The 25,266-nt window shown below is 49.1% G+C and overlaps 2 protein-coding genes across 2 annotated transcripts; both read left to right on the forward strand.

Annotated features, from left to right (window-relative positions):
• Positions 1–10,253: 10,253 nt before the first annotated feature.
• LOC134805433 (uncharacterized) lies at positions 10,254–11,782 on the forward strand. The gene has a single exon (XM_063778740.1). It carries the CDS (start codon positions 10,273–10,275, stop codon positions 11,644–11,646), a length of 1,374 nt encoding a protein of 457 aa, XP_063634810.1. The 5' UTR covers positions 10,254–10,272; the 3' UTR covers positions 11,647–11,782.
• A 4,813-nt stretch (positions 11,783–16,595) lies between these two features.
• LOC134805426 (uncharacterized) lies at positions 16,596–17,342 on the forward strand. Its single transcript, XM_063778734.1, has one exon. It carries the CDS (start codon positions 16,596–16,598, stop codon positions 17,340–17,342), a length of 747 nt encoding a protein of 248 aa, XP_063634804.1.
• Positions 17,343–25,266: the final 7,924 nt, after the last annotated feature.

The following is a 25,266-nucleotide window of genomic DNA, read 5'->3' on the forward strand; positions in this document are numbered from 1 at the left end:
CCGTATCAGTGGCGAGATATTAGGGTAGTGCCCATTCCGAAACCTGGTCGTAACCTACAATCCGCCAATTCACTTCGCCCAATATCATTGATATCATGCATTTGTAAGATTTTTCATTATATATTAAATAAACGTCTCGAATGGTACTTTGAAAAAAATCTGAAGTTTGCTGAGGTTACTACCGGGTTTAGGAAAGTTCGCTCATGTGTTGATAATTTGAGTCGCTTTGTGACTGACGCGCAATTAGGAAAAGCAAAGGGACTCATGACTGTGAGTTGTTTTATAGATCTAGAAAATGCATACAATAATGTCGACATATCTTATTTGGTAAACAAACTAGACAATTATGAAGTAGGAGCTCAAATATGTAATTATTTGTGGAATTTCCTTAAGGAACGTATACTCAAATGTTTAATATCAGACACTTATACCATCAGACATACCGGTCGAGGCTTGGCGCAGGGTGACCCTCTCTCGCCTTTGTTATTTAATATAGCGACGATTAACATCTGCAGAGAAATAACCAATGTAACAGTATCGCAATATGCTGATGATTTCGTTTTATACACTGCTGCCAAGAACGTCAATGATGGTATATTTAGGATACAATCTGCTTTAAATATGTTGAATTGCTTATTAAAGGAAAAGGGGCTATCAATTTCAGGGTCTAAGAGCAAAATATGCGTTTTTGGCAAACTTATAAAGGCCGAGCCAATAAACATTAGCGTAAACGATTCAGCCTTACATGTAGTTGATAATGTTAAGTACTTAGGGTTGTGGCTTGATCGCGGACTAAGATGGAATCGACACATAAATGAAATAACACAAAAGTTGACTAAATTTATCAATATTTTTAAAGTTCTCACAGGACCCCGTTGGGGTGTACATCCTAAACACTTAAGGCGATTATATATAGCTCTTATACGTAGTCGATTGGATTACGGTAGTTTCCTTTATGACACGAGTGCAAAATGTCACTTATATAAATTAGACAAAGTTCAAAACCAATGTATGCGAGTGATTGGTGGATTTATCAAAAGTTCTCCTATACATGTAATGGAAAATGAATTGCATATCCCCCCATTACACATTCGTAGATATTATCTGGCTGGTAAATATTATTTAAAATCTAAATCCCTTTTAAATAATCCTACAATTGATTCAATTTGCAATTTATCTCAAATTCTTGGCTCTCGACAGTATGGCATTAAAATACCTCTTTTAGTTTCGATTCACAATTATCTAAAGGATGTCCTAATTCAGTCAAAAAAACAACTGGAAATGTTTGCATTAAATACTTGGGTTAGTAACATAAATATGTCTGATGTCATTAAAATCAATTTAGAAACCATAACACAAGCCAAAAGACTATACGACAAAAACCAACTCAAATCTAAATGCACACAATATTTGGACAAAACATATGGGTTGCACTACAAAATATTTACAGATGGATCCAAGAATAAGGAAATATCGGGTGCCGCTTTTTATGATCCCCAATGCAAGGTATCGGCTAAGTTTAAAATATCAACCAATATCTCAATTATGCAGATCGAACTAGTTTCTATTTCAGAAGCATTATCTTGGATTGAATCAGTGGATGGAAAACATTTTGTAATCCTGACAGATTCAAGAAGTGCCCTTCAGCACCTGGCTCGATGCACCTCGAATATTCGAGGAGCACCGATAGCCTATTCCATCCTAAAAACAGTTTACACGTTGAAACAACACAATAAATCGATTACCCTACAATGGATACCGTCCCATATAGGTCTCACAGGTAATGAGGTGGCGGATATTTTAGCAAATGAGGCGGTTAGCGATGGAATCCCGTTGAGCATAATACCTACATTTATGGATACAATTCACCTAGTCAAAAAACAATGTAGGCAAATATGGAGTGAATATTTTGATTGTAGATCGTTAGATAAAGCGATCTGGTATAAAACGATCCAGCCACAACTTTTAAGGAGTCCATGGTTTGAAGACTCGTGCATGGGTCGGCGCGAATTAGTTTTAGCATTTAGATTACGTTCCGGACACATACCATTAAATAAATTTGCGTATTTGATGAAAAAGGTGCCGTCGCCAAACTGTGACGAATGTGACATTTTGGAGGATGCATACCATGTCATAATGGAGTGTGTCCGAAACGAAAGGGAGAGAAAGGATATAATGAACGAAACCTTATTTGAAGTTGGGGGTTGCAACCAAATTTTGGGGCACCCACTATCTGAGGATGCAAAATGTGTATATAAACTTGTTGCCTTAGGATTAAGTAGAAGATAATGTTACATTTAATTTTGTATACGTACAGAGCGACATCGTCACAAAAGTGACTAAGCTCTTTAAATAAAGATTAAAAAAAAAAGCAGATGCTCTTGCCAACAAATTGAGGGAGAAGCTAAATAATGACATTGTCCAAGTGTCCAGGCCGACAAAATGCGCTGAAGTGCGAATCTCGGGACTGGATGACTCTGTCACGCCTGAGGATGTCAAGGATGCCGTGGCCAAAGTGGGTGGGTGCATCTTAGCCCAAATCAAGTGCGGTGAAATCCGACAGGACTTTTCTAGCCTTGGCTCAGTATGGGTTCGTTGCCCAATTACGGCGGCCAAAAAACTAACCGAGGGCGGCCGCCTACTTGTGGGATGGGTCTCGGCAAGGGTACAGCTGCTGGACCAAAAGCCTATGCGCTGCTTCCGCTGCCTCGAAGCGGGTCACGTGCGCGCGCAGTGTAAGGCTGAGGTGGACCGAAGCGATTTATGCTTTCGCTGCGGCCAGTCTGGCCATAAAGCGGCCACGTGCTCTGCCACGCCACACTGCGCTGTCTGTGCAGCGGGCGACAAACCAGCAGAGCACACGATCGGAAGCAAAATGTGCGTTGCTTCCAAAAATAATAAGAAGGGGAAGAGGAATGGCGATGGCTCCCGGGGACCCTCGCAATCCGTCCACCCACCCCCCACTGTTCTGGCCGGGGTTGAGATGGCAGTGTCAATGGAAACAATATAATGGCACTAAATTTCTTGCAGGCGAATCTCAACCACTGCCTACGAGCTCAGGACCTTTTGCTCCAGAGCATGGCGCAGTGGCTGGCACATGTGGCTATCGTCTCCGAGCCCTACTTTATCCCCCAAAGAGACTTTTGGGCTGGGGACCAGGATGGTACGGTTGCGATAGTCACGCAAACAGCTGCTGGCTCACCACCTTTTGAAAAGGTAGAGAAAGGAAAGGGTTTCGTGGCTGGGCTCCTCGGCGGCATCACAGTAGTCGGTGTCTATTTTTCGCCCAATAGAAGCCTGGCTGAATTTGAATCCTTTTTGGCAGATGTGGGGATGGTTATTGGTCGAAGCCACCCACGCCCCGTGCTTGTTGCCGGCGATCTAAACGCCAAATCCGTGGCGTGGGGATCGCCGTCAACGGACACTCGTGGACGCGAACTGGAGGAATGGGCAATCGCAACAGGGCTGGCTGTGCTTAACCAGGGGTCGGTTGACACGTGCGTGCGACAACACGGTGGCTCCATCGTGGACGTGACGTTCGCCAACGCTGCCCTAGTGAGACGTGTCCAAGATTGGCAAGTGCTCGAAAATGTGGAGACTTTGTCGGACCACAGGTATGTCCAATACAAGGTCTCCGCGCTCCCAGATGCACCAAGTGGGCCGATTAGTCAGTCGCTGCCTGGTGATGGACCACGATGGGCGTTAAAACGCCTGGACAGAGATGCGCTCGTTCTTGCCGCTGAAGTTCAGGCATGGAACCCGGTCCGAAGAGATCCAATAGACGTGGACGTAGAGGCGCAGTGGTTTGGCGAGGCCATGATAAACATCTGTGATGCAGCTATGCCACGGTTTAAGCCCTTCCCTCCTAAACGACAAGTCTATTGGTGGTCTGTGGAGCTCGAACAGCTTCGTAAGTCCTGCGTCGTGGCGAGGCGTCTATACAGCCATCAGCGAAGGAGAAGGCTCAGAGATACAGTCCGGGAGACAGAACTGTATGTACTCTACAAAGAGCGTAAAAAAGCCCTTCAGCTTGCAATAAAACAGGCGAAGGAAGCCGCTCACCATGAAATGTTAGAGACGCAAAATAATGACCCGTGGGGGCAACCATATAAAATGGTCCGAAGCAAACTCCGCTCCTGGTCTCCTCCCCTAACGCGAAGTCTCGAGCCGGAGTTACCACGAGACGTGGTGGAAGCACTTTTTCCGACCTGCGATAACTTTGTGCCCCCCGCAATGGCATCACCATCCGCAGCGAGAAATGAAGAGGAAGAAGTACCCGATGTTTCTGAAGGTGAGCTCGGAGCAGCTGTGCTAAGGCTGAAGGCAAAAAATACAGCCCCGGGCCCGGACGGCATACCCGGTCGAGCCTGGGTTTTGGCCCTGGGCCCACTCGAACCGCGTATGAGAGCGTTTTTCAGCGCATGCCTGGCACAGGGGCGGTTTCCTCGGCCGTGGAAGTCGGGGAAACTCGTCCTACTGCGAAAGGAGGGGCGACCAGCAGGCTCGCCCTCGGCCTATAGACCCATAGTGCTGATGGACGAGGCCAGGAAGCTGTTTGAGCGCGTGGTGGCTGCTCGACTCGTGCGGCACCTCGTCGGAGTGGGACCGGACCTCAGTGACCACCAGTTCGGATTCCGCCAGGGCAGGTCCACCATTGACGCTATTGCGCAGGTGAGGACCCTGGCGGACAGAGCAGTGTCCCGGGGTGAGGTGGTGTTGGCGGTGTCTTTGGACATCGCAAACGCGTTCAACTCCTTACCCTGGGCCACTATCAAGGAGGCACTACGGCGCCATGCTGTGCCTGAGTACCTGCGGAAGACGGTAGAGGATTACTTCTCCGATAGAGCCGTCAGGTACCCAGCACTCGGCGAGTGGAAGGAGAAGGAGCTGTCGTGCGGTGTTTCACAGGGGTCGGTCTTGGGACCCCTCCTGTGGAACATCGGATATGACTGGGTGCTACGGGGGGGCAACCTGCCGGGGGTCAGCGTGCAGCCTGCGTGCTGGCGGGGACTCGACCCTGGCACCTAGACGCTGAGGTTCTGGCCGATGTTTATTGGCGTGTCGCCGAGGCGCGGGCCAGGGGAATCCAACCACTTCTGGAGGAGGTAAGGCAGTGGAGGCTTGACTCCTGCCTACTGCTCCTTCAGAAGTGGAAGGAGAGTTTGGAGGCGCCGAGCGCGGGCCACTGGACCATCGGAGCCATCCGGCCCGTTTTGGAGAGGTGGGTCGGACGAAAGGAGGGGTTCCTCTCCTTCCACCTCACACAGATCCTCTCGGGGCATGGCTGCTTCGGGAGGTACCTGTCTAGGAGGGCAGGACGGGAACCGACGGCAGAATGCCACGAGTGTGGCGACGCCGAAGATACGGCGCTACACACGCTGGCGGTGTGTCCCGCGTGGACTGAGCAGCGGGCCGCACTCGTGGCCGTAGTCGGAAATGACCTCTCCCTGCCAGCCGTAGTGGAAGCCATGGTGGGCGGCGGGAGATCGTGGAAGGCGGTAGCCTCCTTCTGCGAGGTTGTGATGACGCAGAAGGAGGCAGCCGAGCGCGGTAGGGAGGAAGATCCGGCCTCCCAGCCAATGCGCCGCAAGCGCGTGGGGCGGCGGCGGTTGGCTTACGACCGCCGACTGCCCCCATAGGGGTGCCAGTGGGCGGCAGGCTCGGGGACGCCTGTCGCCTACACAATGGTCCCTGCGTGGATGGGTGCATCATAGGACGCATCCACTGATGAGGACAGAGAGGACTACACAACTCTCTTGAGCCGGGTCCGGAGTCCGGACGGCCGCTGGCGAGGTCGCGGAAGCGTGCTTTGGCGTCCCTGGGGCCTCGCCCTATAGCGTGGAGGCGGCAAACAGAGGGGTTTTTAGTGGGTACACCATGGGTAGGGAGTCCCACATAACCATCGGGGCTCGTTCCCCCGCTTCGGTGGTATGCGTAACGCATTTTCCCCTCTTAAAAAAAAAAAAAAAAAAGGTTAGGTTAGGTTCCCCCGAGGGACAACTGGGCGTGACAGGGATGGCCTAGTAGCGGTTGTCACGCAGGCCCAAGCTAATGCGCCGCGTCACCAAAACGTCACCAGAGGCCACGGCTTTGTCGCCACACTATTAGGAGACACGATGGTGGTCGGGGCGTATTTCTCGCCAAACAGGAGATTGGCCGAGTTCGAGTCATTCCTGGATGAGGTGGGCTCTCTGATCGGCAGCAGTCGCCCGGGGCTGGTGCTCGTCGCGGGAGATTTTAACGCCAAGTCCACGACATGGGGATCCCCAGCGACGGACGCGAGAGGGCAGGCCATGGAAGAATGGGCCAGCCCTGCTCTCGCACGGCGCGTAATGGGGTGGGGAGTGAGGGTAGACGTGGAGACGCTGTCGGATCATCGCTACATTCGATTCGATGTCTCCACGTTCCCTGCCACTCCAAGGGGTGTCGGTCGACCCACTGCGGGGGAAGGGCCGCGCTGGAAACTGCGCAAACTCGACCGAGAAATGGCCAAAGAGGCAGCGATTGTCGAGGGGTGGCAGGCCGGGCCTAGGCCCATCGGTGAAGTCGACGCCGAGGCGGAGCGGCAGGTTGCTGCTCTCCAGCGCATATGCGATGCAGCAATGCCCCGAGCAAAGGCGACTCCGCCGCGGCGCCGGCTTTACTGGTGGCGCGAGGAGCTTCGTGAGGCACGAAGCGGATGCACAGCTGCGCGCCGCCAATACACCAGGAGCAGACGGAGAAGGATGCGCGATCCGGCCAGGGAGGATGAGCTCTACGCCGCCTACCGAGCCAAATGCCACGCCCTGCAGGCAGGCATCGCACAGGCTAGGGAAGCGGCGTGGAAGGAGTGGCTGGAGACGCTGGACCGGGACCCATGGGGACGCCCTTACAAAACTGTAAGGGCAAAACTCCGGCCTTGGGCCCCTCCGCTAACCAGCAGCCTTGAGCCGGACCTCTTAGGACGAATCCTTACTGGTCTGTTCCCTGAAAGAGGTGTATGGCAACCGCCAGCGATGGGTGGGAACGCTACCAGCACTGCGGTAGAGGAGGACATACCTCCTGTCACAGAGGGGGAACTCGGGGCAGCGGTGTTAAGGCTCCGGCTGAAAAACAGCGCCCCCGGACTTGACGGTGTGCCCGGACGTGTCGTGGTGCTCGCGCTTGGTGAGCTGGAGGAGAGAGTGAGGGCCCTTTTCCACGCATGTCTCCAACAAGGTCGGTTCCCGCGAAGCTGGAAGACCGGTAAGCTCGTCCTTCTTCAGAAGGACGGGCGCCCGGCTGAGTCGCCGTCGGCCTATCGCCCCATAGTCTTGCTTGACGAGATGGGCAAGCTCCTTGAGCGAGTGCTCGCGGCCCGTCTCGTCAGACACCTCGGGGAGGTAGGACCCGACTTGCACGAGTGCCAGTACGGCTTTCGGCGGGAAAGGTCGACCATTGATGCCATAGCGCGGTTGAGGGTCCTCGCCGATGGGGCAGTCACACGGGGTGGAGTGCTGTTGGCAGTGTCGCTAGACATAGCGAATGCCTTCAACACTTTGCCCTTTGAGACTGTCAAGGAGGCACTGAAGTACCACGGTGTGCCCCACTATCTCAGAATAGTAGTCGAGGACTACTTCAGAGACCGGGCCATCACATACCCGACTCAAGCTGGATGGGCAAGCAGGACGGTCACGTGCGGTGTCCCACAGGGGTCAGTCCTCGGACCACTCCTGTGGAACATCGGGTACGACTGGGTGCTTCGCGGTACCAACCTGCGGGGCGTCAACGTACTGTGTTACGCTGACGACACTCTCGTCACCGCAAAGGGGAGCACCCACAGGCAGGCCGTCCTGCTCGGCACAGCAGGGGTAGCTCACGTGGTGAGTCGCATTAGGGCCTTGGGACTCGAAGTGGCCCTCAACAAGTCCGAGGCTCTCTGTTTTCACGGGCCTCGAAACGCACCGCCTCCTGGGCTGGAAATAGTGGTCGGGGGAACCTCCATCGCCGTCGAGTCGACGATGCGGTACCTAGGCATTGTCCTCGACGGTCGGTGGAGCTTCACTGAGCACTTTGCGCGTGTGATGTTTGAGAAAAGATACTCAGATTGATTAACTTTGCACTTTATTATAATTTTGTTTTACATTCAGTCGGCCATTAATGAATCACCACACGGTTAATGAATCTATAAATCAGATAGCAAAGCCTTAGTTCCCCTAATTGCGCCTTAAAAAAGAAATTGCCCGTAGCACCGGCTTCAGGTTGTGACGTTATTAACAACGTAAACCTGGGGTCACCATGCGCTAATGACCGAAACAATGTACCAACGGAGCAAGTATTACATACTCCACAGGATAAACCGTCCCAAATTCCGGCAAGTGGGGAACCTATAACCATGGCTGATATGCTTAAATCGGAGCGGGAGTGGAAAGAGCCAAAGGATGACGGTTGGATAGTGGCAAAAGGAAGCAAACGTAACAACTCACGTAAAAAACGATTAGAGGTATGTACAGGGAGGGCCCAAAACGCGACCGCAAGTAAGTTCAGAGCGGCGGAAACAAAGGTTCCTTTGTTTATATACAACGTTCACAAGGACACCACTGAAAGTGATATTCTAGAATATATTTTAGAAAATACCCAGGTGAAAGTTAACTTGATCAAGATAAATATGAAACGAGACAAAGGCTATAATTCCTTTAAATTATGGGTAGCAAGAGATAAAGTACACCTGTTCCTAAATGCACAATTATGGCCTGAGGATATATGTTTTCGACGTTTCGAATACTTCAAGAGCAGCGCTGTGATCGGTGACTCATCAAATATAAATAAATAATGGAAAATACGGTCCCTACGTGTAAATTAGTCACCTTTAATTGCAAGAACGTTAAAACGTCTGTAAATGAAATTAGAATGCTATGTGAAAAAGTAGATATAATATGTCTTCAAGAGCATTGGCTTTTACCAGCGGATATTCCATTCTTAGGAAACATACACACAGACTTTGCCTACACGGGAACATCAGCTGTTGACGTCTCAAAGGGAGTGCTGCGCGGGCGGCCGTATGGAGGTGTAGCTATTTTATGGCGCAAGTCCGTATTTCCGAGCGTCACCGTAATTTCGTCGGATAATAACCGTGTGGTTGCAATAAAAGTGCAAACGGCCGACAGTGTTTTTGTAGTGACAAACGTCTATATGCCCACGAATTGTGATGATAACTTACCGTTATTTATACAGTGTTTAGGTTCGTTGAGTGCTATAGTGGAAAGTTGTAATGCTGAATGTGTTTACATGTTTGGAGATTATAATGCCCACCACACGGAGACTTTTGGTAAGGAAATGTTATCATTTGCTGTCGAACAAATGTGGATGTGTGCGGACTATGAGTATTTACATGTGAACTCTCAACATTTTACATTTATAAGTGATGCTCATAATAGTAAGAGGTGGCTTGACCACTGCCTTGTTACGTGCTCCGCTTGGCAAACAATAACAAATGTTTATATTGATTATAATGTCTTTTCGTCAGATCATTTTCCGTTAATTGTGGAATGTAACCTAAATGTAATAAGGTCTAAATTGGAACACCATGAGTTAGCTAATAATAAAGTTATATGGGGTGATAGGGACTTGCAACATATAGAACAATATACAAAAATGTGTCATAACCAATTACGAGAAATTGACTTTCCTTCTGATTTGAGTCAATGTGCGGATCAGATGTGTAACTGTGAGTCTCATAGGCAGATAATAAACGAGCTGTACGTAAAAATAACTCAAGTAATGACACGTGCTGCGACCTTGACCCACAGCGGCCGGGTAAACAAAAGTAGGAAAAAAGTAGTAACAGGGTGGAATCTTCATGTTAGTGAAGCGCATAGGGAGGCCAGGCGATGTTTTGAGTTGTGGGTTTTGTATGGTAAACAGTCGGGTGGGCACTTTTTTGATCAAATGCGTAAAACTCGGAGAACATTTAAAAACAAACTAAGGTGGTGTTTAAAGAATCAAAATCAAATCAAAATGGATATCATTGCTAAGCAGCACGACAAAAAAGATTTTAAATCCTTTTGGAAAAGTACGCAAAGCCTCAACTCAAAGCCTTGTCTACCTACGAGTGTGGATGGGATAAGTGATCCTAGGGACATTGCCAATCTGTTTATGCGTCAGTTTAGAATACAGGCTGCTAGTACCACTGAGATTGCGTATGTGGGGCAGTGCGGGGGGCGGGGGGTGGGGATGCTCGATGCTGAGCAGGCAAGTGGTGACTCGCCGTTGGTGTATTTCTCAACTCGGGAGGTGTCCGACTTAATAAATAACATGAGGCGTGGGAAGTCACCGGGGCACGACGGGCTTAGCATCGAGCATCTTCAACATGCTGGCGTACATCTCCCACGAGTTCTCAGTATGCTTTTCAACCTCTGCATCCGGCATAGTTATTTGCCTGCGAGTCTCATGCGTACACTGGTGGTGCCCATTGTTAAAAACAAAACCGGGGACGTATCCGATAGGAATAACTATAGACCCATATCGCTGGCTACAGTAATAGCAAAGGTGCTTGACGGTCTTCTTAATAAGCAGCTCGACAGGTATTTGCATTTACATGATGCTCAGTTCGGGTTTCGAGCCGGTCTCTCGACGGAGAGCGCCATCTTCACCTTAAAGGAGACCGTCAAGTACTATACTCAAAGACAGACACCAGTTTATGGATGCTTTATGGACTTATCCAAAGCCTTCGACATGGTTTCCTATCGGATACTGTGGGGAAAGTTGCGGGCCACTGGCATGCCTAAAGAGCTGGTTGACTTGTTCAGTTACTGGTATGAGCGGCAGGAGAATTGTGTAAAGTGGGCGGGAGCGGTGTCCGACAGATACAGACTGGAATGCGGAGTGAGGCAGGGGGGGCTAACCTCGCCTAAGCTTTTTTGTCTGTATGTCGACGAGCTGATTGCCGGACTCAGCAACACGTATGCGGGATGTTCTATAGATGGCCAAATGGTCAATAACATTAGTTACGCGGATGATATGGTGTTGCTGAGTCCGTCAGTCAGTGCACTTAGAGACCTGCTGCGCAAGTGCGAAACCTATGCCGATTCACATGGACTGAAGTATAACTGTCTCAAAACTCAGGTTATGGTTTTCACAGTGCGGGGCAGGTCTTTAGACTATGTGCCGCCCATCAAATTGCATGAAAAAGAGCTGGAGAAGGTTGACCGGTTCAAATATCTAGGTCACATTATCACGAGTGACCTAAAGGACGACAGTGATATAGAGAGGGAGCGTAGGGCGTTGGCTGTTCGGGGGAATATGCTGGCTCGCAGGTTCGCGCATTGTACAGGGGAAGTAAAAAGAACCTTGTTCAAGTCCTTCTGTCAATCGTTTTACACCAGCGGCCTGTGGGTTAGTTACACTCAGAGAGCACTCAACGCCTTACGAGTCCTCTATAATAACATGTTTAGGGTCCTGATGGGACTCCCTAGATTCTGCAGCGCATCTGGAATGTTCGCTGACGCCCACGTAGAGGACTTCCACGCCGTAATGCGCAAAAAAATAGTGTCTATTAGAAGCAGAATCCAGGGTAGTCCCAACAGCATTCTAAATATGTTAGCGGATAGGCCAGACAGTCTTTTGCAAAGACACTGGATGTCCGCACTAATAAACCCCCATATTGGGGATGTTTATTATATAAACTAACCCAGTACTGCACATAAAAAAATAAAATTTTGAAAATTTTGTTGTTCTAAATGTGAACTTTAATAGCTGTCAATAGAGTTGAATATTATATCCGCCATAAATGGCTTCGTGTGCGGTAAGGGGTTAAATAAAATACCTGTATAATTTTAGTATAAGTACCTTTTTTTTTTTTTTTTTTTTTTTTTTTATTGGGAGGAAAATCCGTTATGGATACCTCCGCACCGCAGGGACAGCGCGGAGGTTATGTCGGACTTTCACCGACTAAAAACCTCCCAGTAGTCTTCCTCGGCGCATTTCGGACGGCTCTGGGATCTCCAATGAACGCGCCAGTGCCGTCCTAGCGCTATTCGGTTGCGTTCATTATGGATGCGTTCTCACACTCTTCCCGCCTTTAATACTTAAGTAAGGGTACAGCTTAAACCTAACATATTAAATATGATACAGAATTGTAACTTATTCTACACATCACAGTTAACATCTTGCTCTCCACATTCAAGCATTTGGTTAACGTGTCTTTTACAAACCGAACCATTGACATCAACTAAATATGTTGCTCCGGGTACAGACTCCTGGACTATAATTCCCTTAATCCATGGTTTGCATCCCTTCCTGTAATCTCTAACCATAACACTCTGTCCTATTTTAAAATCTACACTGCGGTCACCACTACTATAATTATTTTGTTTGATTTTATTTTCATATTGTATACAAGATACAGGAGGTGGTCGCAACAGTGAAAATCTGTTCCTCAGCTCTCTCCCCAGCATTAATCGCGCTGGCGTCACGCCATTGCTTTTGTGCGGTGTGGAACGATAATCTGCCAAAAAGAGATTCATTGCTGTTGTTATGTTGTACCCACTGTCCATTATTTTAGTTATATGACTTTTAAATGTTTCCACAAATTTATCTGCAGCGCCATTGGTGGCTGGATGGTAAGGTGGTGAGAATGTATGTTTAATTTGAGTTAAATTACAAAACTGTTTAAATTCGGCGCTGGTAAAACTTGTGCCATTGTCTGTAACCAGCTGATGTGGGTAACCATACCTAGCAAATAAATTTTTAAAAATTTCTATGGTGGTTTTAGTCGTTATATCATTCATGATAAAAGCCTCTGCCCATTTTGAATAACTATCAATAATTACCAGAAACATCTTTTTTTTATATGGTCCAATAAAATCGGCATGAAGTCTGTACCAAGTAGATGGCGCTACTGGCCACAATTTTACAATTTTTGTTGGATTTTTACTATTGCTTAGACAAGCCATGCAGTTTTTGGTAATTTGTTCTATCTGTTTATTGAGTTCAGGCCACCAAAAGTATGACCGGGCTATTTCTTTCATTTTTACAATCCCGAAGTGGCTTTTATGTGTCTCCTGTAATACCTTGTCTTGTAGTGAATGTGGAATTATGATGCGATAGCCCCAAAATAGGCAACCCCTATCTGTACTAATTTCATCCTTTCGGTTGAAGTATGGTAATAAATTAGGATCTGTCATTTCCTTACTTGGCCATCCATCTACTAAATAACGTATTACAGTTGACAAATTACAATCTTTTATTGTTTCTTTCTTTATTAATTTCCAATCTAGCACTTCCAATTCGCTACTATCTGTATAAAATGTATTCCCTATATCCCCTTCTTTACATAGTTTATGTAATTCTACATCATTTTGGCTCTCCTCAACGGTGCGAGACATATAATCTGCAGGGTTAAGGTTTGTTTTAATATGTCTTATCTTATATTTAAATGCAGACAAAAATATTGCGTAATGCTGCAATTTTTTAGCAGCCATTTTTGGTATTGACTTGTTAGGACCAAATATTCTGACTAAGGCTGCATTGTCTGCTTCCAGTTCAAAACTGCGCCCATAAGTATAGTTATAAAATTTAGTCACACCAAATATGATTGCGAGCGCTTCTTTATCTATAACTGAATACCTTTGTTCTGCTAAACTCAGTTTCTTACTAGCAAATGCAATTGGTCTGACAGTACCATTTGACTCCCTGTTTGAGATCACCGCTGCCACCCCCACATCTGATGCATCACATGTTAATATTAAGGGCAGATCTGGATCATAGTGTCTTAAATTTTGAACTGAAGCAAGTTTTAACTTGATTGCATTAAATGCTTGTTCACACTGAGGTGTCCATTCAAATTTATTTTTCTTTGTACAGTCATATAGGGGTGTTAAAATGCTAGCCATATTCTTTAAAAAACGCGAATAATAATTTATTTTGCCTAGAAATGATTTCAATAATGTTAAATTTGTCGGCGGCGGTGTTCTCAGCAGAGGGTCAATATTTTTTTTTATTACACTTATTCCATTACTATTTATTCTATAACCGAACACATCAATGTGGTTCTGAAAAAACCTACATTTTTCTGGTTTAAGTTTAAATTCACACTGTTTTAATTTTTCTAGTACTTTACATAGTGTCTCCATGGTGGATTCAAGGTCTTTGCCTGACATATAGATATTGTCTATAAATACTATTACATTAGGAATGTTTGCCAATTTGTTGCTCATTAGTCTTTGAAAAGATCCTGGGCCGGTGTTCACACCATATGGAAGATATTTGTATTTAAAAGTTCCTAACTCTGTCACAATTGTAGTGCATTCTTGTGACTTTTTGCTTAGTGGGGCTTGCAAATAAGCCTCTTTCAGATCTAGTTCGCAGAAGTATTGTCCATCCTTTAAACAATTAAAGATTTCTTCTACATGTGGTAGCGGATAATGGTCAATCTCTAGGTTAGGGTTAAGGGTTAGCTTATAGTCTCCACATAGACGCACTGACCCATCGGGTTTGAGAATTGGAACAACTGGGGTTCCCCATTGACTATGTTCTATAGGTTCTATTCTTCCATTAGCCAATAATCTAGAGATTTAATTTTTTACCTTGTCTCGAAGAGAAAAAGGCACCCGCCTTACCGGTAGGCATTTGGGAGTGGCACCTGGTTTCAGTTTTAAAGTTATTTCCTCGCCTTCAAAGTTTCCCCAGCCAGGTGAAAATACTTCTGCGAACTTCCTTTTAATTAATTGTTCAGCCTCTGAAACAGTTTTAGTCAGGTTACATTCTTGAGTATTAAAGTATTGTGATTTTTCTTCTTCTTGGCCCTTTAATTTAAGTGGCCATTGCTTTAGTTGGTATAACCAATCCCGACCTAATATACAAGGCATCACTTCTTTTCCTACAAAACTAGTAGATTTAATACAAATTCCGTTAAATGTTATTTTAAGATCCTCAATAATACCTATGGGTTGTGACAAACTTTGGTCAAAATTTTTAAAAAGTGTGTTACACCTTTTTATTTCTTTGTGTGGGAAATATTTTTTTACATAATTGATAGGTATTACAGTCACCTCTGACCCACAGTCAAGTTCAAAATCTATTTTTATACCATCTATGTCTAAGGTTAAATATTGTGCAGGTATTTTACTTACACCTAGTGACTTTACTTCATACTCTTGAAACAAAGGTGCTAAGGAGCCATCAAAAATGTCTTCATTGCCTTCATCTTCTGGTTTGTGCTCGTCCGTTGAGACCATGTTAGTGGACCGTTGCATCTTGTTGTTCGGGCACATCTTATATATATGCCCCTGTCGTCCACATTCCGAACAATATTTCTTCTGAAGTGAACACTCTGCACGGATATGATTGGTTTTTCCACAGCAATAACACACATTCTTGAATTTGCACCTGTCAGTCCGCCCCGGCCTTGTCCTCGTCTGGTATTTGTGTTTCTATAATTAACCGAGGTGTTCTTAAACATTGGTGTTATGTTTTTTGATTCTGTAGTCTCTGTGGTCTTCAAAGCTGCTTCAATGCTGCGAGCCAAGATAACTAATTTTTCTAGTGATAATTCTGAATTTTTCAACAATTCAAACTTTATAGGATTTGAAGTCAATCCGTCAATAAATTTTTCTTTTATTTGATCTTCCATGTCCTTGAATCCGCATGTTCTAGCAATTTTCCGTAATTCTGTGATATATTGATCAATCGATTCACTTGCCGTTTGGTTCCTCTTTCTGAATTCAACTCTGTTAATTGATGGAGCTTTTGTATTTGTATAATTTTTCTTTAGGAGACTGCACAACTCATCATATGACTTTGTCAGTGGTGATACTGGTTCACAAATGTTAAGAATATTATCGAAAACAGTAGTGGTTAATTTTGTAATTAGTAGTGGCACTTTCTTTTCTTCTGGAATGTCGTTTACTAATAGTAAGCATTGCAATTGCTTTTCGAATGCTTCCCAATTTGTGCCATCGAACGGTTTGACATTTGTGTCGTTGTGTGACATTGTTTTCTGTGTTTTTCTGTGTCTTGAGATTTGAGTTTTTCGCTTATGAGTTTTCGAAGTTGATCCACGGTCTTATTAGTACTGTCAAGTTTTAGGTGGCTCACTAATTGTAATAGTTGTTCTTTGTTACAGTAGTAAATATAACCTCTTTTTCCTTTGTTTAATTCTTCGATGATATCTTCAACACTACTATCTTCTGTGATTTTACTCATTAGTCTATTTTGTAGGTTACTTTTTCACATGAAACAATAGACAGTCACGCCGGTTCGAGTACTGGGTTCGACATAACACTTATTTTATGATTTGTTCACTGCAATTATTTGATTTTTCTTAATTTTATTGAACGTCCTCGTCGCCAGTTGTGATGTTTGAGAAAAGATACTCAGATTGATTAACTTTGCACTTTATTATAATTTTGTTTTACATTCAGTCGGCCATTAATGTCTACGTTTTTTTACGAACGAAGAGCGAGACCACGCGGCGCGAAAGAGACCGCATATTCGGTTGCGTTCATTATGGATGCGTTCTCACAGCGCGGAAGGCGCCAAAATTGCTGGCCGCAGCCGGAGCACTCGGGGGACTGCTCCCGAACACCGGGGGACCGGGCAGCACATGCCGCCGCCTTTATCAGGGTGTTGTGCGCTCCATGGCACTCTATGGGGCCCCAATATGGGCAGAATCCCTGAACGCTCGGAACGTGGCCCTGTTGCGCAGACCCCAACGGGTTATAGCCACAAGAGCGATACGAGCGTACAGGACGGTCTCCTTTGAGGCGGCGGCGTTGCTGGCCGGCAGCCCACCATGGGACCTGGAGGCTGGGGTCCTGGCGGCGGTATATTGGCAAGTTGCGGAAGAGCGGGCGGCGGGAAATCGTCCACTTCCGGAGGAGATCAAGCTTTGGAGGGAGGAGGCCAAGGATGACCTTCTCCGGAGGTGGGATGAAAGGCTAGAAGCCCCGAGCGCAAGCCGCGAGGTGGTGGGCGCAGTACGCCCAGTCCTTAGGGACTGGTTGAAGCGCGACTTCGGGCCAATGACGTACCACTTGACACAGGTACTTACTGGGCACGGTTGTTTTGGTAGGTACCTGTGGCGAGTGGCACGACGAGAGGACACAGCGGTGTGCAAGCACTGTGACAGAGGTGAGGAGGACACGGCGCATCACACCCGCGCCGTATGCCCTGCGTGGGATGAACCGAGATCGGAGATGGCTGCGGTTCTTGGAGCAGACCTATCGCTGCCGGCAATAGCCAGTGCGATGGTCCGTAACAGAGGCACCTGGGAGGCGGTCGTCGCGTTCTGCGACGCTGTCATGTCCCTAAAGGAGGCGGCGGAGAGAGAGCGAGAGGACGATCCCCTCTCGCTCCCTATCAGTCAGTGGCAAAAGCCGCAATAGCCGAGCCCGCAAGGGCGACACGCACATGGCAGGGCCGAGGTAAGCGCCAAGCGTTCCCTTAGCCCTACCGCAGGCGGAGCGAGGGTACACCGAGGGGTTTTAGTGGGTAGGCCTCCCCCTAAGGGAGGAGAGTCCCACATAACTCCCGACCCCCCCACCGGGGGCGGGAGTATGCGTAACGCATTTCCCCTCGTAAAAAAAAAAAAAAAAAAAAAAGGTTAGGTTAGGTTCCCCCCTCGAAGTGCTGCCACCTTGCCGTGGTGGGGGGGCTTGCGTGTCTCAATGATCCTCGGGGCTACGCCGGACAGGGCTACCCATACCGGACAGGCCTGGGGTGAGAGACCAGACAAAGAGCGGCACATGACGGTTCTCCCCGCGTCCCTCTGACGGAGCAGAGGGCGCAGGGGAAGTACATAGGGTGGGCGGGCCTGGCCTGAGATGTGTGTGGATCTCACGAGGCCAGGTACCCGCGACGGAGGCACGCACGGTGGTGGTGCGCGTGCACCGTGTTTGAAGGAGCCCTAATATTGGGCAGCGGCCGCCTTCGAGCGGCATGGGATGGCGGGCCTTCAAGGCTCGCGGCGCGACGGGTCTGGCAGTTGCAGTCATGCGACTGCTGGGTGAGTTTCGGCTCCCCGTCGGGCAACCCGTAACCCGCACTGAGCCGGCCGGGGGTGCTGCTCATTGAGAGTAGCACCGCGTGGAAGAAAACCACTATAATAAATTACCCCAATCCCAAGGTGAGCAATCGCGCCGATGGGATGCGTGGCTGGAGGGAGTCCAGTCCCGAGCGTGCGGGGGAGCTCACCCCTTAAAAAAGCTAATCATGGAGATCAGCAACTTTAAAATTCTCCGGGCGGGTACCCAATCCCGTTCACTCGCTTCGGCGGGTGAGAGCCCCGTCGTATACGGAGGGGGCAAAAGTTGCTTCGTGGGCCGGCGGGATGCCGGCTCTCGTGAACACGACATTGGCTATGAACAAACGGAACTCGATTACGCAAGCGATATGGATATTTTGCGGATGAGGGGAGGAAACTCTGAGGACGAGGAGGAAAGGGTCTTTCTTCCGCGAAGCTCCTTGGCGCGTTAGCCCGTGCAGGGGCCTGTCCCTGCACAGGCGAACGTGTCACAGCACAGTCAATGTGTGGACTATCCAAGCCCACGCATTGACCTCAGCTTGCCCGAGCTGCAGATTCCTCCGTTTGGAGGGGTTGACGTCCTAACAGCGGCAAAGGACAGGCAGGGCCGCTTTATACGGCGTGCGCCAGGTGCAACTCCGAGCACCGCCACAGAAGTAGGGGCAAGACAGGAGGAGCCACGCGCACTACTGGCGCTCGAGGGAGGCCGTGAGGCCAGGTTCGAGAGGGTCGCCAAAGTCCTCCTGACCCGAATAGACCCAGGGATTCTAGCGGGAAGTGGGGGTGACTCGGACGGCACCATGTACACGGTGCGGTCCAGCCCGTCGCCGGTGATTTCCCCCCCCCCTAGTCGCCATGGGAGCCCGACCACGGAACGTCAAGGAACCGACGTGGAGGGGAAGGCTCCAACGGGCAACCCCAAAAACCGGGGAAAGGGAAAGGGAAAGGTGCGCCCACGGATGCCGACCCCACTCAAACCCCAAGGCCCCAATATGGGCAGAATCCCTGAACGCTCGGAACGTGGCCCTGTTGCGCAGACCCCAACGGGTTATAGCCACAAGAGCGATACGATTAACAATGCGTCAAAATGACGACGTCAGTTAATCGGGTCCTCCAGGCGAACATAAACCACTGCGCCGGGGCTCAAGATCTCCTCCTGCAGTCCATGGCGCAATGGTCGATAGATGTCGCCGTGGTCGCCGAGCCGTACTATGTCCCTCCCAGCCACAACTGGGCTGCGGACCTGGACGGCTTAGTGGCCATTATAACAAAGGCAGGGGCAGCGGGCATACCGCCCCCTTCCACCTTGTCGAGAGGTCAAGGCTATGTGGCTGTCCTCTGGGGCGAAATCACCCTGATTGGGGTATATTTCTCCCCCAACCGAAGAGTCTCCGAGGTTGAAGCCTTCCTCGGCCAGCTAGCGGCTCTCGTCGGCCAGACCCAACCGCGCCAGGTAGTTGTCGCGGGTGATTTAAATGCCAAATCCAGGTCTTGGGGCTGTCCCGCAACAGATATTCGTGGAGATCTGTTAGAGGAGTGGGCGAGTACGTGACTGGAGAGTGCTAGAGACGGTGGAGACACTATCAGACCATTTCTACATCCGGTTTGATGTCTCCACGTCCTCCGGAGACACTACAGACACAGATCGTCGTCCGAATGGCCGTGCTGCGACTCCTTCCCCTCGCTGGGCACTGACCAGCCTAGATCGCGAAGCGGTAGAAATAGCGTCCCTCGTACAGGCCTGGTCAACATCTCCTGGGCCTGTGGAGGTCGAGGAAGAGGCAGCCTGGTTTCGTGAAGCTATGTCACAAATTTGTGACGCAGGCATGTCACGAGCCAAGCCACGGCCTCCGAAGCGTCAAGTGTACTGGTGGTCTCGAGAAATCGAAGAACTTCGATCCCGCTCCAACAGGGCGAGACGCCAGTACACACGGTCCCGCCGACGAAGGCAGACCCGAGACGTTGAAGAAGAGACGCGGCTGTACAACGCCTACAGAGAGGCAGTCAAGGCGTTGCAGCTCTCCATCTGCGAGGCGAAAGCGAGCGCCAGAGCGGAGCTTCTCGAGACGCTAAACCGAGATCCATGGGGGAGGCCGTACAAGGCGGTCAGGGGCAAACTGCGCCCCTGGGCCCCCCCCTTGACGGAGAGTCTCGAGCCTCGACGGCTGGAGGTGGTTGTTTCCAACTTGTTCCCAAACATACCGGAACACCACCCAAGTAGCACAGATAGCTCTATAACTACTCACTTTTAGTTCTATCTAACGCTCTGTGCGTATTAAGACACTTATAAGAGCACACTCGTGGTCCTACAGCTGTATAATAGATCTCAGTGATATTTATATAGCTTAGGGCCGATTAAAAGCTGCATTACGGCTCTGAAAACTACCATTAATACGCAAAGAGTGATATAAAGGTATATTTGCTACGACCCTATACAGCTTTAAGGGTTTTCAAATGCTTTAACCGTTATAAGGTCTGTTTAGTGGATAAAATTACGCCATGTGCTGTATAAGGAGGTAATTGTGGACTTTTATTACGTTGACTTATTAAGGGAGCACAAGTGAACTATTATAAAGCTAATAGACGTATAATGGAACACATGTGGCACATAATACAGCTTGTCGCTTAACATGTTTACCACTAAGCAGCTTTTATTACACTGACTTTTAAGGGAGCACGAGTGAACTAATATGAAGCCAATAGACGTATAATGGAACACATGTGGCGCATAATACTGCTTATCGCTGAACGTGTTTACCGCTAAGCAGCTTTTATTACGCTGACTTTTTAAGGAAGCACGAATGAACTATTATGAAGCCAATAGACGTATAATGGAACACACGTGGCGCATAATACAGCTTATCGCTGAACATGTTTACCGCTAAGCAGCTATTATTACGTTGACTTTTAAGGGAGCACGAGTGAACTAATATGAAGCCAATAGACGTATAAATGGAACACATGGGGCGCATAATACAGCTTATCGCTGAACATGTTTACCGCTAAAGCAGCTTTTATTTCGCTGAATTATTATAAGGGAGAACGAGTGAGCTATTTTGAAACAAATAGACGTATAATCGAACACATGTGGCGCATAATACGGCTTAGCGCTGAACATGTTTACCGCTAAGCAGCCTATTATACTACCATTGGGACTGTCTGCATAGCGGCTGTTAAAACGTTCATAAGATGCCTTATAACTGTTTAGAGGTTCACTAGTGTATCGAAATAGCGACTTGGACTTTATAGTGGTTCACTTAAGTATCTTTATCAGATATATAACAGTCGTATGCTGCATATAAGAATTTTAACGGTTCACGTTGCTTTTTAACATTGACCGCCATTTTATTGTATATAACCTACAAGATTGAAATTGCTTTTCCAACTTATAAGGGTAACAATATGGTTTTGTGCCTGAGTTCTTAACCTAAATCATTAGTTTAGTACTTCCTATAACGTATTATTAACTTTTTATCTCATAATTCTGTCCAAACCACTGAAATAGTTTTTACACATAGCTTATTTATATCATTAAAATAAATAAATACTGATTATTTTCGTGGCGCACTGAAATTTTCTTAGATAATGTATATATATAATGTCAATAAACTTGCATTCCCAAACATCTTTCTCGCATTAATATATAAAAGATCATCTACAAACATTTAACAAACACTTTAACAAAATGACTTATGGTATCGTTGCGCTTAATGTTTTTGCTTCAATATAAATATGTTCACCTCTGCGTTCGTCGTCACTATACTAAATATAATAGCTGATTTTTAAGGCAGAGGTGTAAAAGTATGTTATTAATTATCTTTTATTCAGCCCAATGTCAATATTTCCCGGTATTAGGGCGCACATGTGACATATTAGCTGAATAAAGGGTAACTGGTGGTCTCTTACCCAGCCAATATACACCTCTTATAACTCCTGTTACCCCTTATAATTCCGTTAAATTGCTGCTACAACGCTCTTAAGTAGCTATGTGAACTTAAGGCTGCCTAATTTGTGCCCATTTAAGAGTTATAAAAGCTGAAAAGACGCTTATACAGCTCTTATGCAGCTTTTATATTACAGCTTCAAGCGTATTCGTACTTCATTATGCGGCTGCTATACAACTAGTCTGTGCTACTTGGGCAGCCCCCAGCAATGGCACCTCCTCATCAGCTCGTAGGGTATGAGGTTGCGGAAGTCGGGGTGCCTCCGGTAACGGAGGCAGAGCTAGATGCAGCCGTGCTGAGGCTTAAAGCTAAAAACACGGCACCTGGTCCAGATGGGATCCCAGGACGCGTCCTGGCTCTGGCGCTGCGGGCCCTGGGGGAGAGATTCCGCGGGCTACTGGACGCCTGTCTGCAGTCCGGCCGATTTCCGACCATCTGGAAAACCGGCCGGCTCGTCCTCCTTAAAAAAGATGGGCGTCCCGCGGACTCTCCATCAGCCTACCGTCCGATCGTGTTGCTCGACGAGGCTGACAAGCTCTTCGAGCGTATCATCTGCTGTCGCCTCGTCGAGCACCTCCGGGGAGTGGGACCTGACTTGTCCGAACATCAGTTTGGATTCCGAGAGGGCAGGTCGACCGTAGATGCGGTCGCGCGCATCAAAGCCCTCTCGGATGAGGCGGTTGACCACGGTGGGGTTCTGCTAGCGGTGTCCTTGGATATCGCCAATGCCTTTAACACCCTGCCGTGGTCGTGCATTAGGGAGGCGCTGAAACACCACAAAGTGCCCCCCTATTTGTGCCAAATTGTCGGGGCCTACCTTTCGGAGCGGTGCGTGGAGTATCCGGTCCGGGCCGGCGGGCTAACAAGGTGGGAGACATCGTGCGGTGTTCCACAGGGCTCGGTCTTAGGGCCGCTCCTGTGGAACATTGGGTACGACTGGGTGCTGCGGGGGGAGCTTCTCCCGGGGTCAAGTGTGACTTGTTATGCAGATGACACGCTAGTCACGTCCCGGGGGACCTCGTACCGGGAAGCAGCACGCCTCGCCACCGTGACGATAGCACAGGTGGTGAGGCGCATAACGATGCTGGGTCTGGAGGTGGCGCAGCACAAGTCCGAGGCGCTCTGCTTCCACGCTGCCCGAAAGGCGCCACCTGAAGGATCCAGCATCGTCGTTGGTGGCACTCGAATCAAGGTAGAGTCCAACATGAAATATCTTGGACTCGTCCTTGATTCCCGGTGGAGCTTCAGCGAGCACTTTGTCCGCCTGACCCCCCGACTAATGGCAGCATCGGCCGCACTGAAGAGGCTGATGCCCAACATCGGGGGGCCGGAGGTTGCGAGCCGCCGTCTGTATATGGGGGTGGTGAGATCGATGGCCCTGTACGGGGCGCCGATCTGGGCGGTGAATCTGGCGCCCTGCTGAGGAAGGCTCAGAGGGCGATGGCCATCAGCGTTGTACGCGGGTACCGCACAATCTCGTACGACGCGGCTTGCTTATTAGCGGGAACGCCTCCCTGGGATCTGGAGGCGGAGGCCCTTGGGCCTTGGGTCTCTGCGCCACTCGTACAAAGACGCTTGCGTCTTTGTACGAGTGGCGCAGAGACCTCCGGCTGCAGGAGTACCATCCAGCGCCCAGGGAAGTAGAGGCGCAGAAGCTCCTCGTCCGGCAGTCCATCGTCCTCCAATGGGAGGAACAACTAGCTGGACGCGAGGAAGGACACAGGACTGTCGAGGCGGTCCGGCCGGTTCTACAAAACTGGATGGAGATAGAGCGGGGCTCGTTAACCTTCCGTTTGGTGCAGGTGCTCACGGGTCATGGCTGTTTCGGGAGCTACCTGCACCGGTTCGCAAGACGGGAGGTGACGGCCGAGTGCCACCAGTGCAGCTGCGCCGAGGACACGGCGCAGCATACCCTGGAGGAATGCCCAGCCTGGGCGGGGCAGCGCCGTGATCTCGTGGCAGTGGTGGGGGACGACCTCTCCTTGCCAGCCATAGTTAAGACTATGACCGCCGACGAGAGGTCGTGGAAAGCGGTTCTCTCCTTCTGCGAGGATGTAATGTCGCAGAAGGAGGCAGCGGAGAGGGAACGGGAGGCTGACCCAGCCTCGCACCCGATCCGCCGCAAGCGCGCAGGGGCCCGGAGGAGAGCGTATGCCCATCTCCTTCCCCCTACCTAGCGAGGTCTGGGCAGCGGCGCGGGGGCGTCGCTGCCCATTACATAGGCCTCGCAGAGAAGGCGCGCGTGGTATGCCCACGCGCCTTCTGAGGAGGCAGGGGTAGAAGTTCCTCTCTAGCCCCCCCCAGAGAAGGACCCGCCGCATGTGGTAGTGGCGAGCGGCGCCGGCGTTGTCACGGTTGCGTACTTAAGAGAACCCGTGGCCACGCCCAATTGGCGGCGCGCAGGCATACCGTTGGTTTTTTAGTGGGTAGCGGCGCCTTTGCCGAGTCCCACATAACCCGCATTTCTCCCCCGGGTGTGTGGGCATGCATAAAGCATTTTTCCAACGAAAAAAAAAAAGAAACAAAAGGTTAGGTTAGGTTTTGGACTTGAAAAGGTAGAGAAAGGAAAGGGTTTCGTGGCTGGGCTCATCGGCGGCATAACAGTAGTCGGTGTCTATTTTTCGCCCAATAGAAGCCTGGCTGAATTTGAATCCTTTTTGGCAGATGTGGGGATGGTTATTGGTCGAAACCACCCACGCCCCGTGCTTGTTGCCGGCGATCTAAACGCCAAATCCGTGGCGTGGGGATCGCCGTCAACGGATACTCGTGGACGCGAACTGGAGGAATGGGCAATCGCAACAGGGCTGGCTGTGCTTAACCAGGGGTCGGTTGACACGTGCGTGCGACAACACGGTGGCTCCATCGTGGACGTGACGTTCGCCAACGCTGCCCTAGTGAGGTGTCCAAGATTGGCAAGTGCTCGAAAATGTGGAGACTTTGTCGGACCACAGGTATGTCCAATACAAGGTCTCCGCGCTCCCAGATGCACCAAGTGGGCCGATTAGTCAGTCGCTGCCAGGTGATGGACCACGATGGGCGTTAAAACGCCTGGACAGAGATGCGCTCGTTCTTGCCGCTGAAGTTCAGGCATGGAACCCGGTCCGAGGAGATCCAATAGACGTGGACGTAGAGGCGCAGTGGTTTGGCGAGGCCATGATAAACATCTGTGATGCAGCTATGCCACGGTCTAAGCCCTTCCCTCCTAAACGACAAGTCTATTGGTGGTCAATATGGGCAGAATCCCTGAACGCTCGGAACGTGGCCCTGTTGCGCAGACCCCAACGGGTTATAGCCACAAGAGCGATACGAGCGTACAGGACGGTCTCCTTTGAGGCGGCGACG

Source organism: Cydia splendana, unplaced genomic scaffold (genome assembly GCF_910591565.1).
Source record: "Cydia splendana unplaced genomic scaffold, ilCydSple1.2 scaffold_10_ctg1A, whole genome shotgun sequence".
NCBI lineage: Eukaryota > Metazoa > Arthropoda > Insecta > Lepidoptera > Tortricidae > Cydia > Cydia splendana.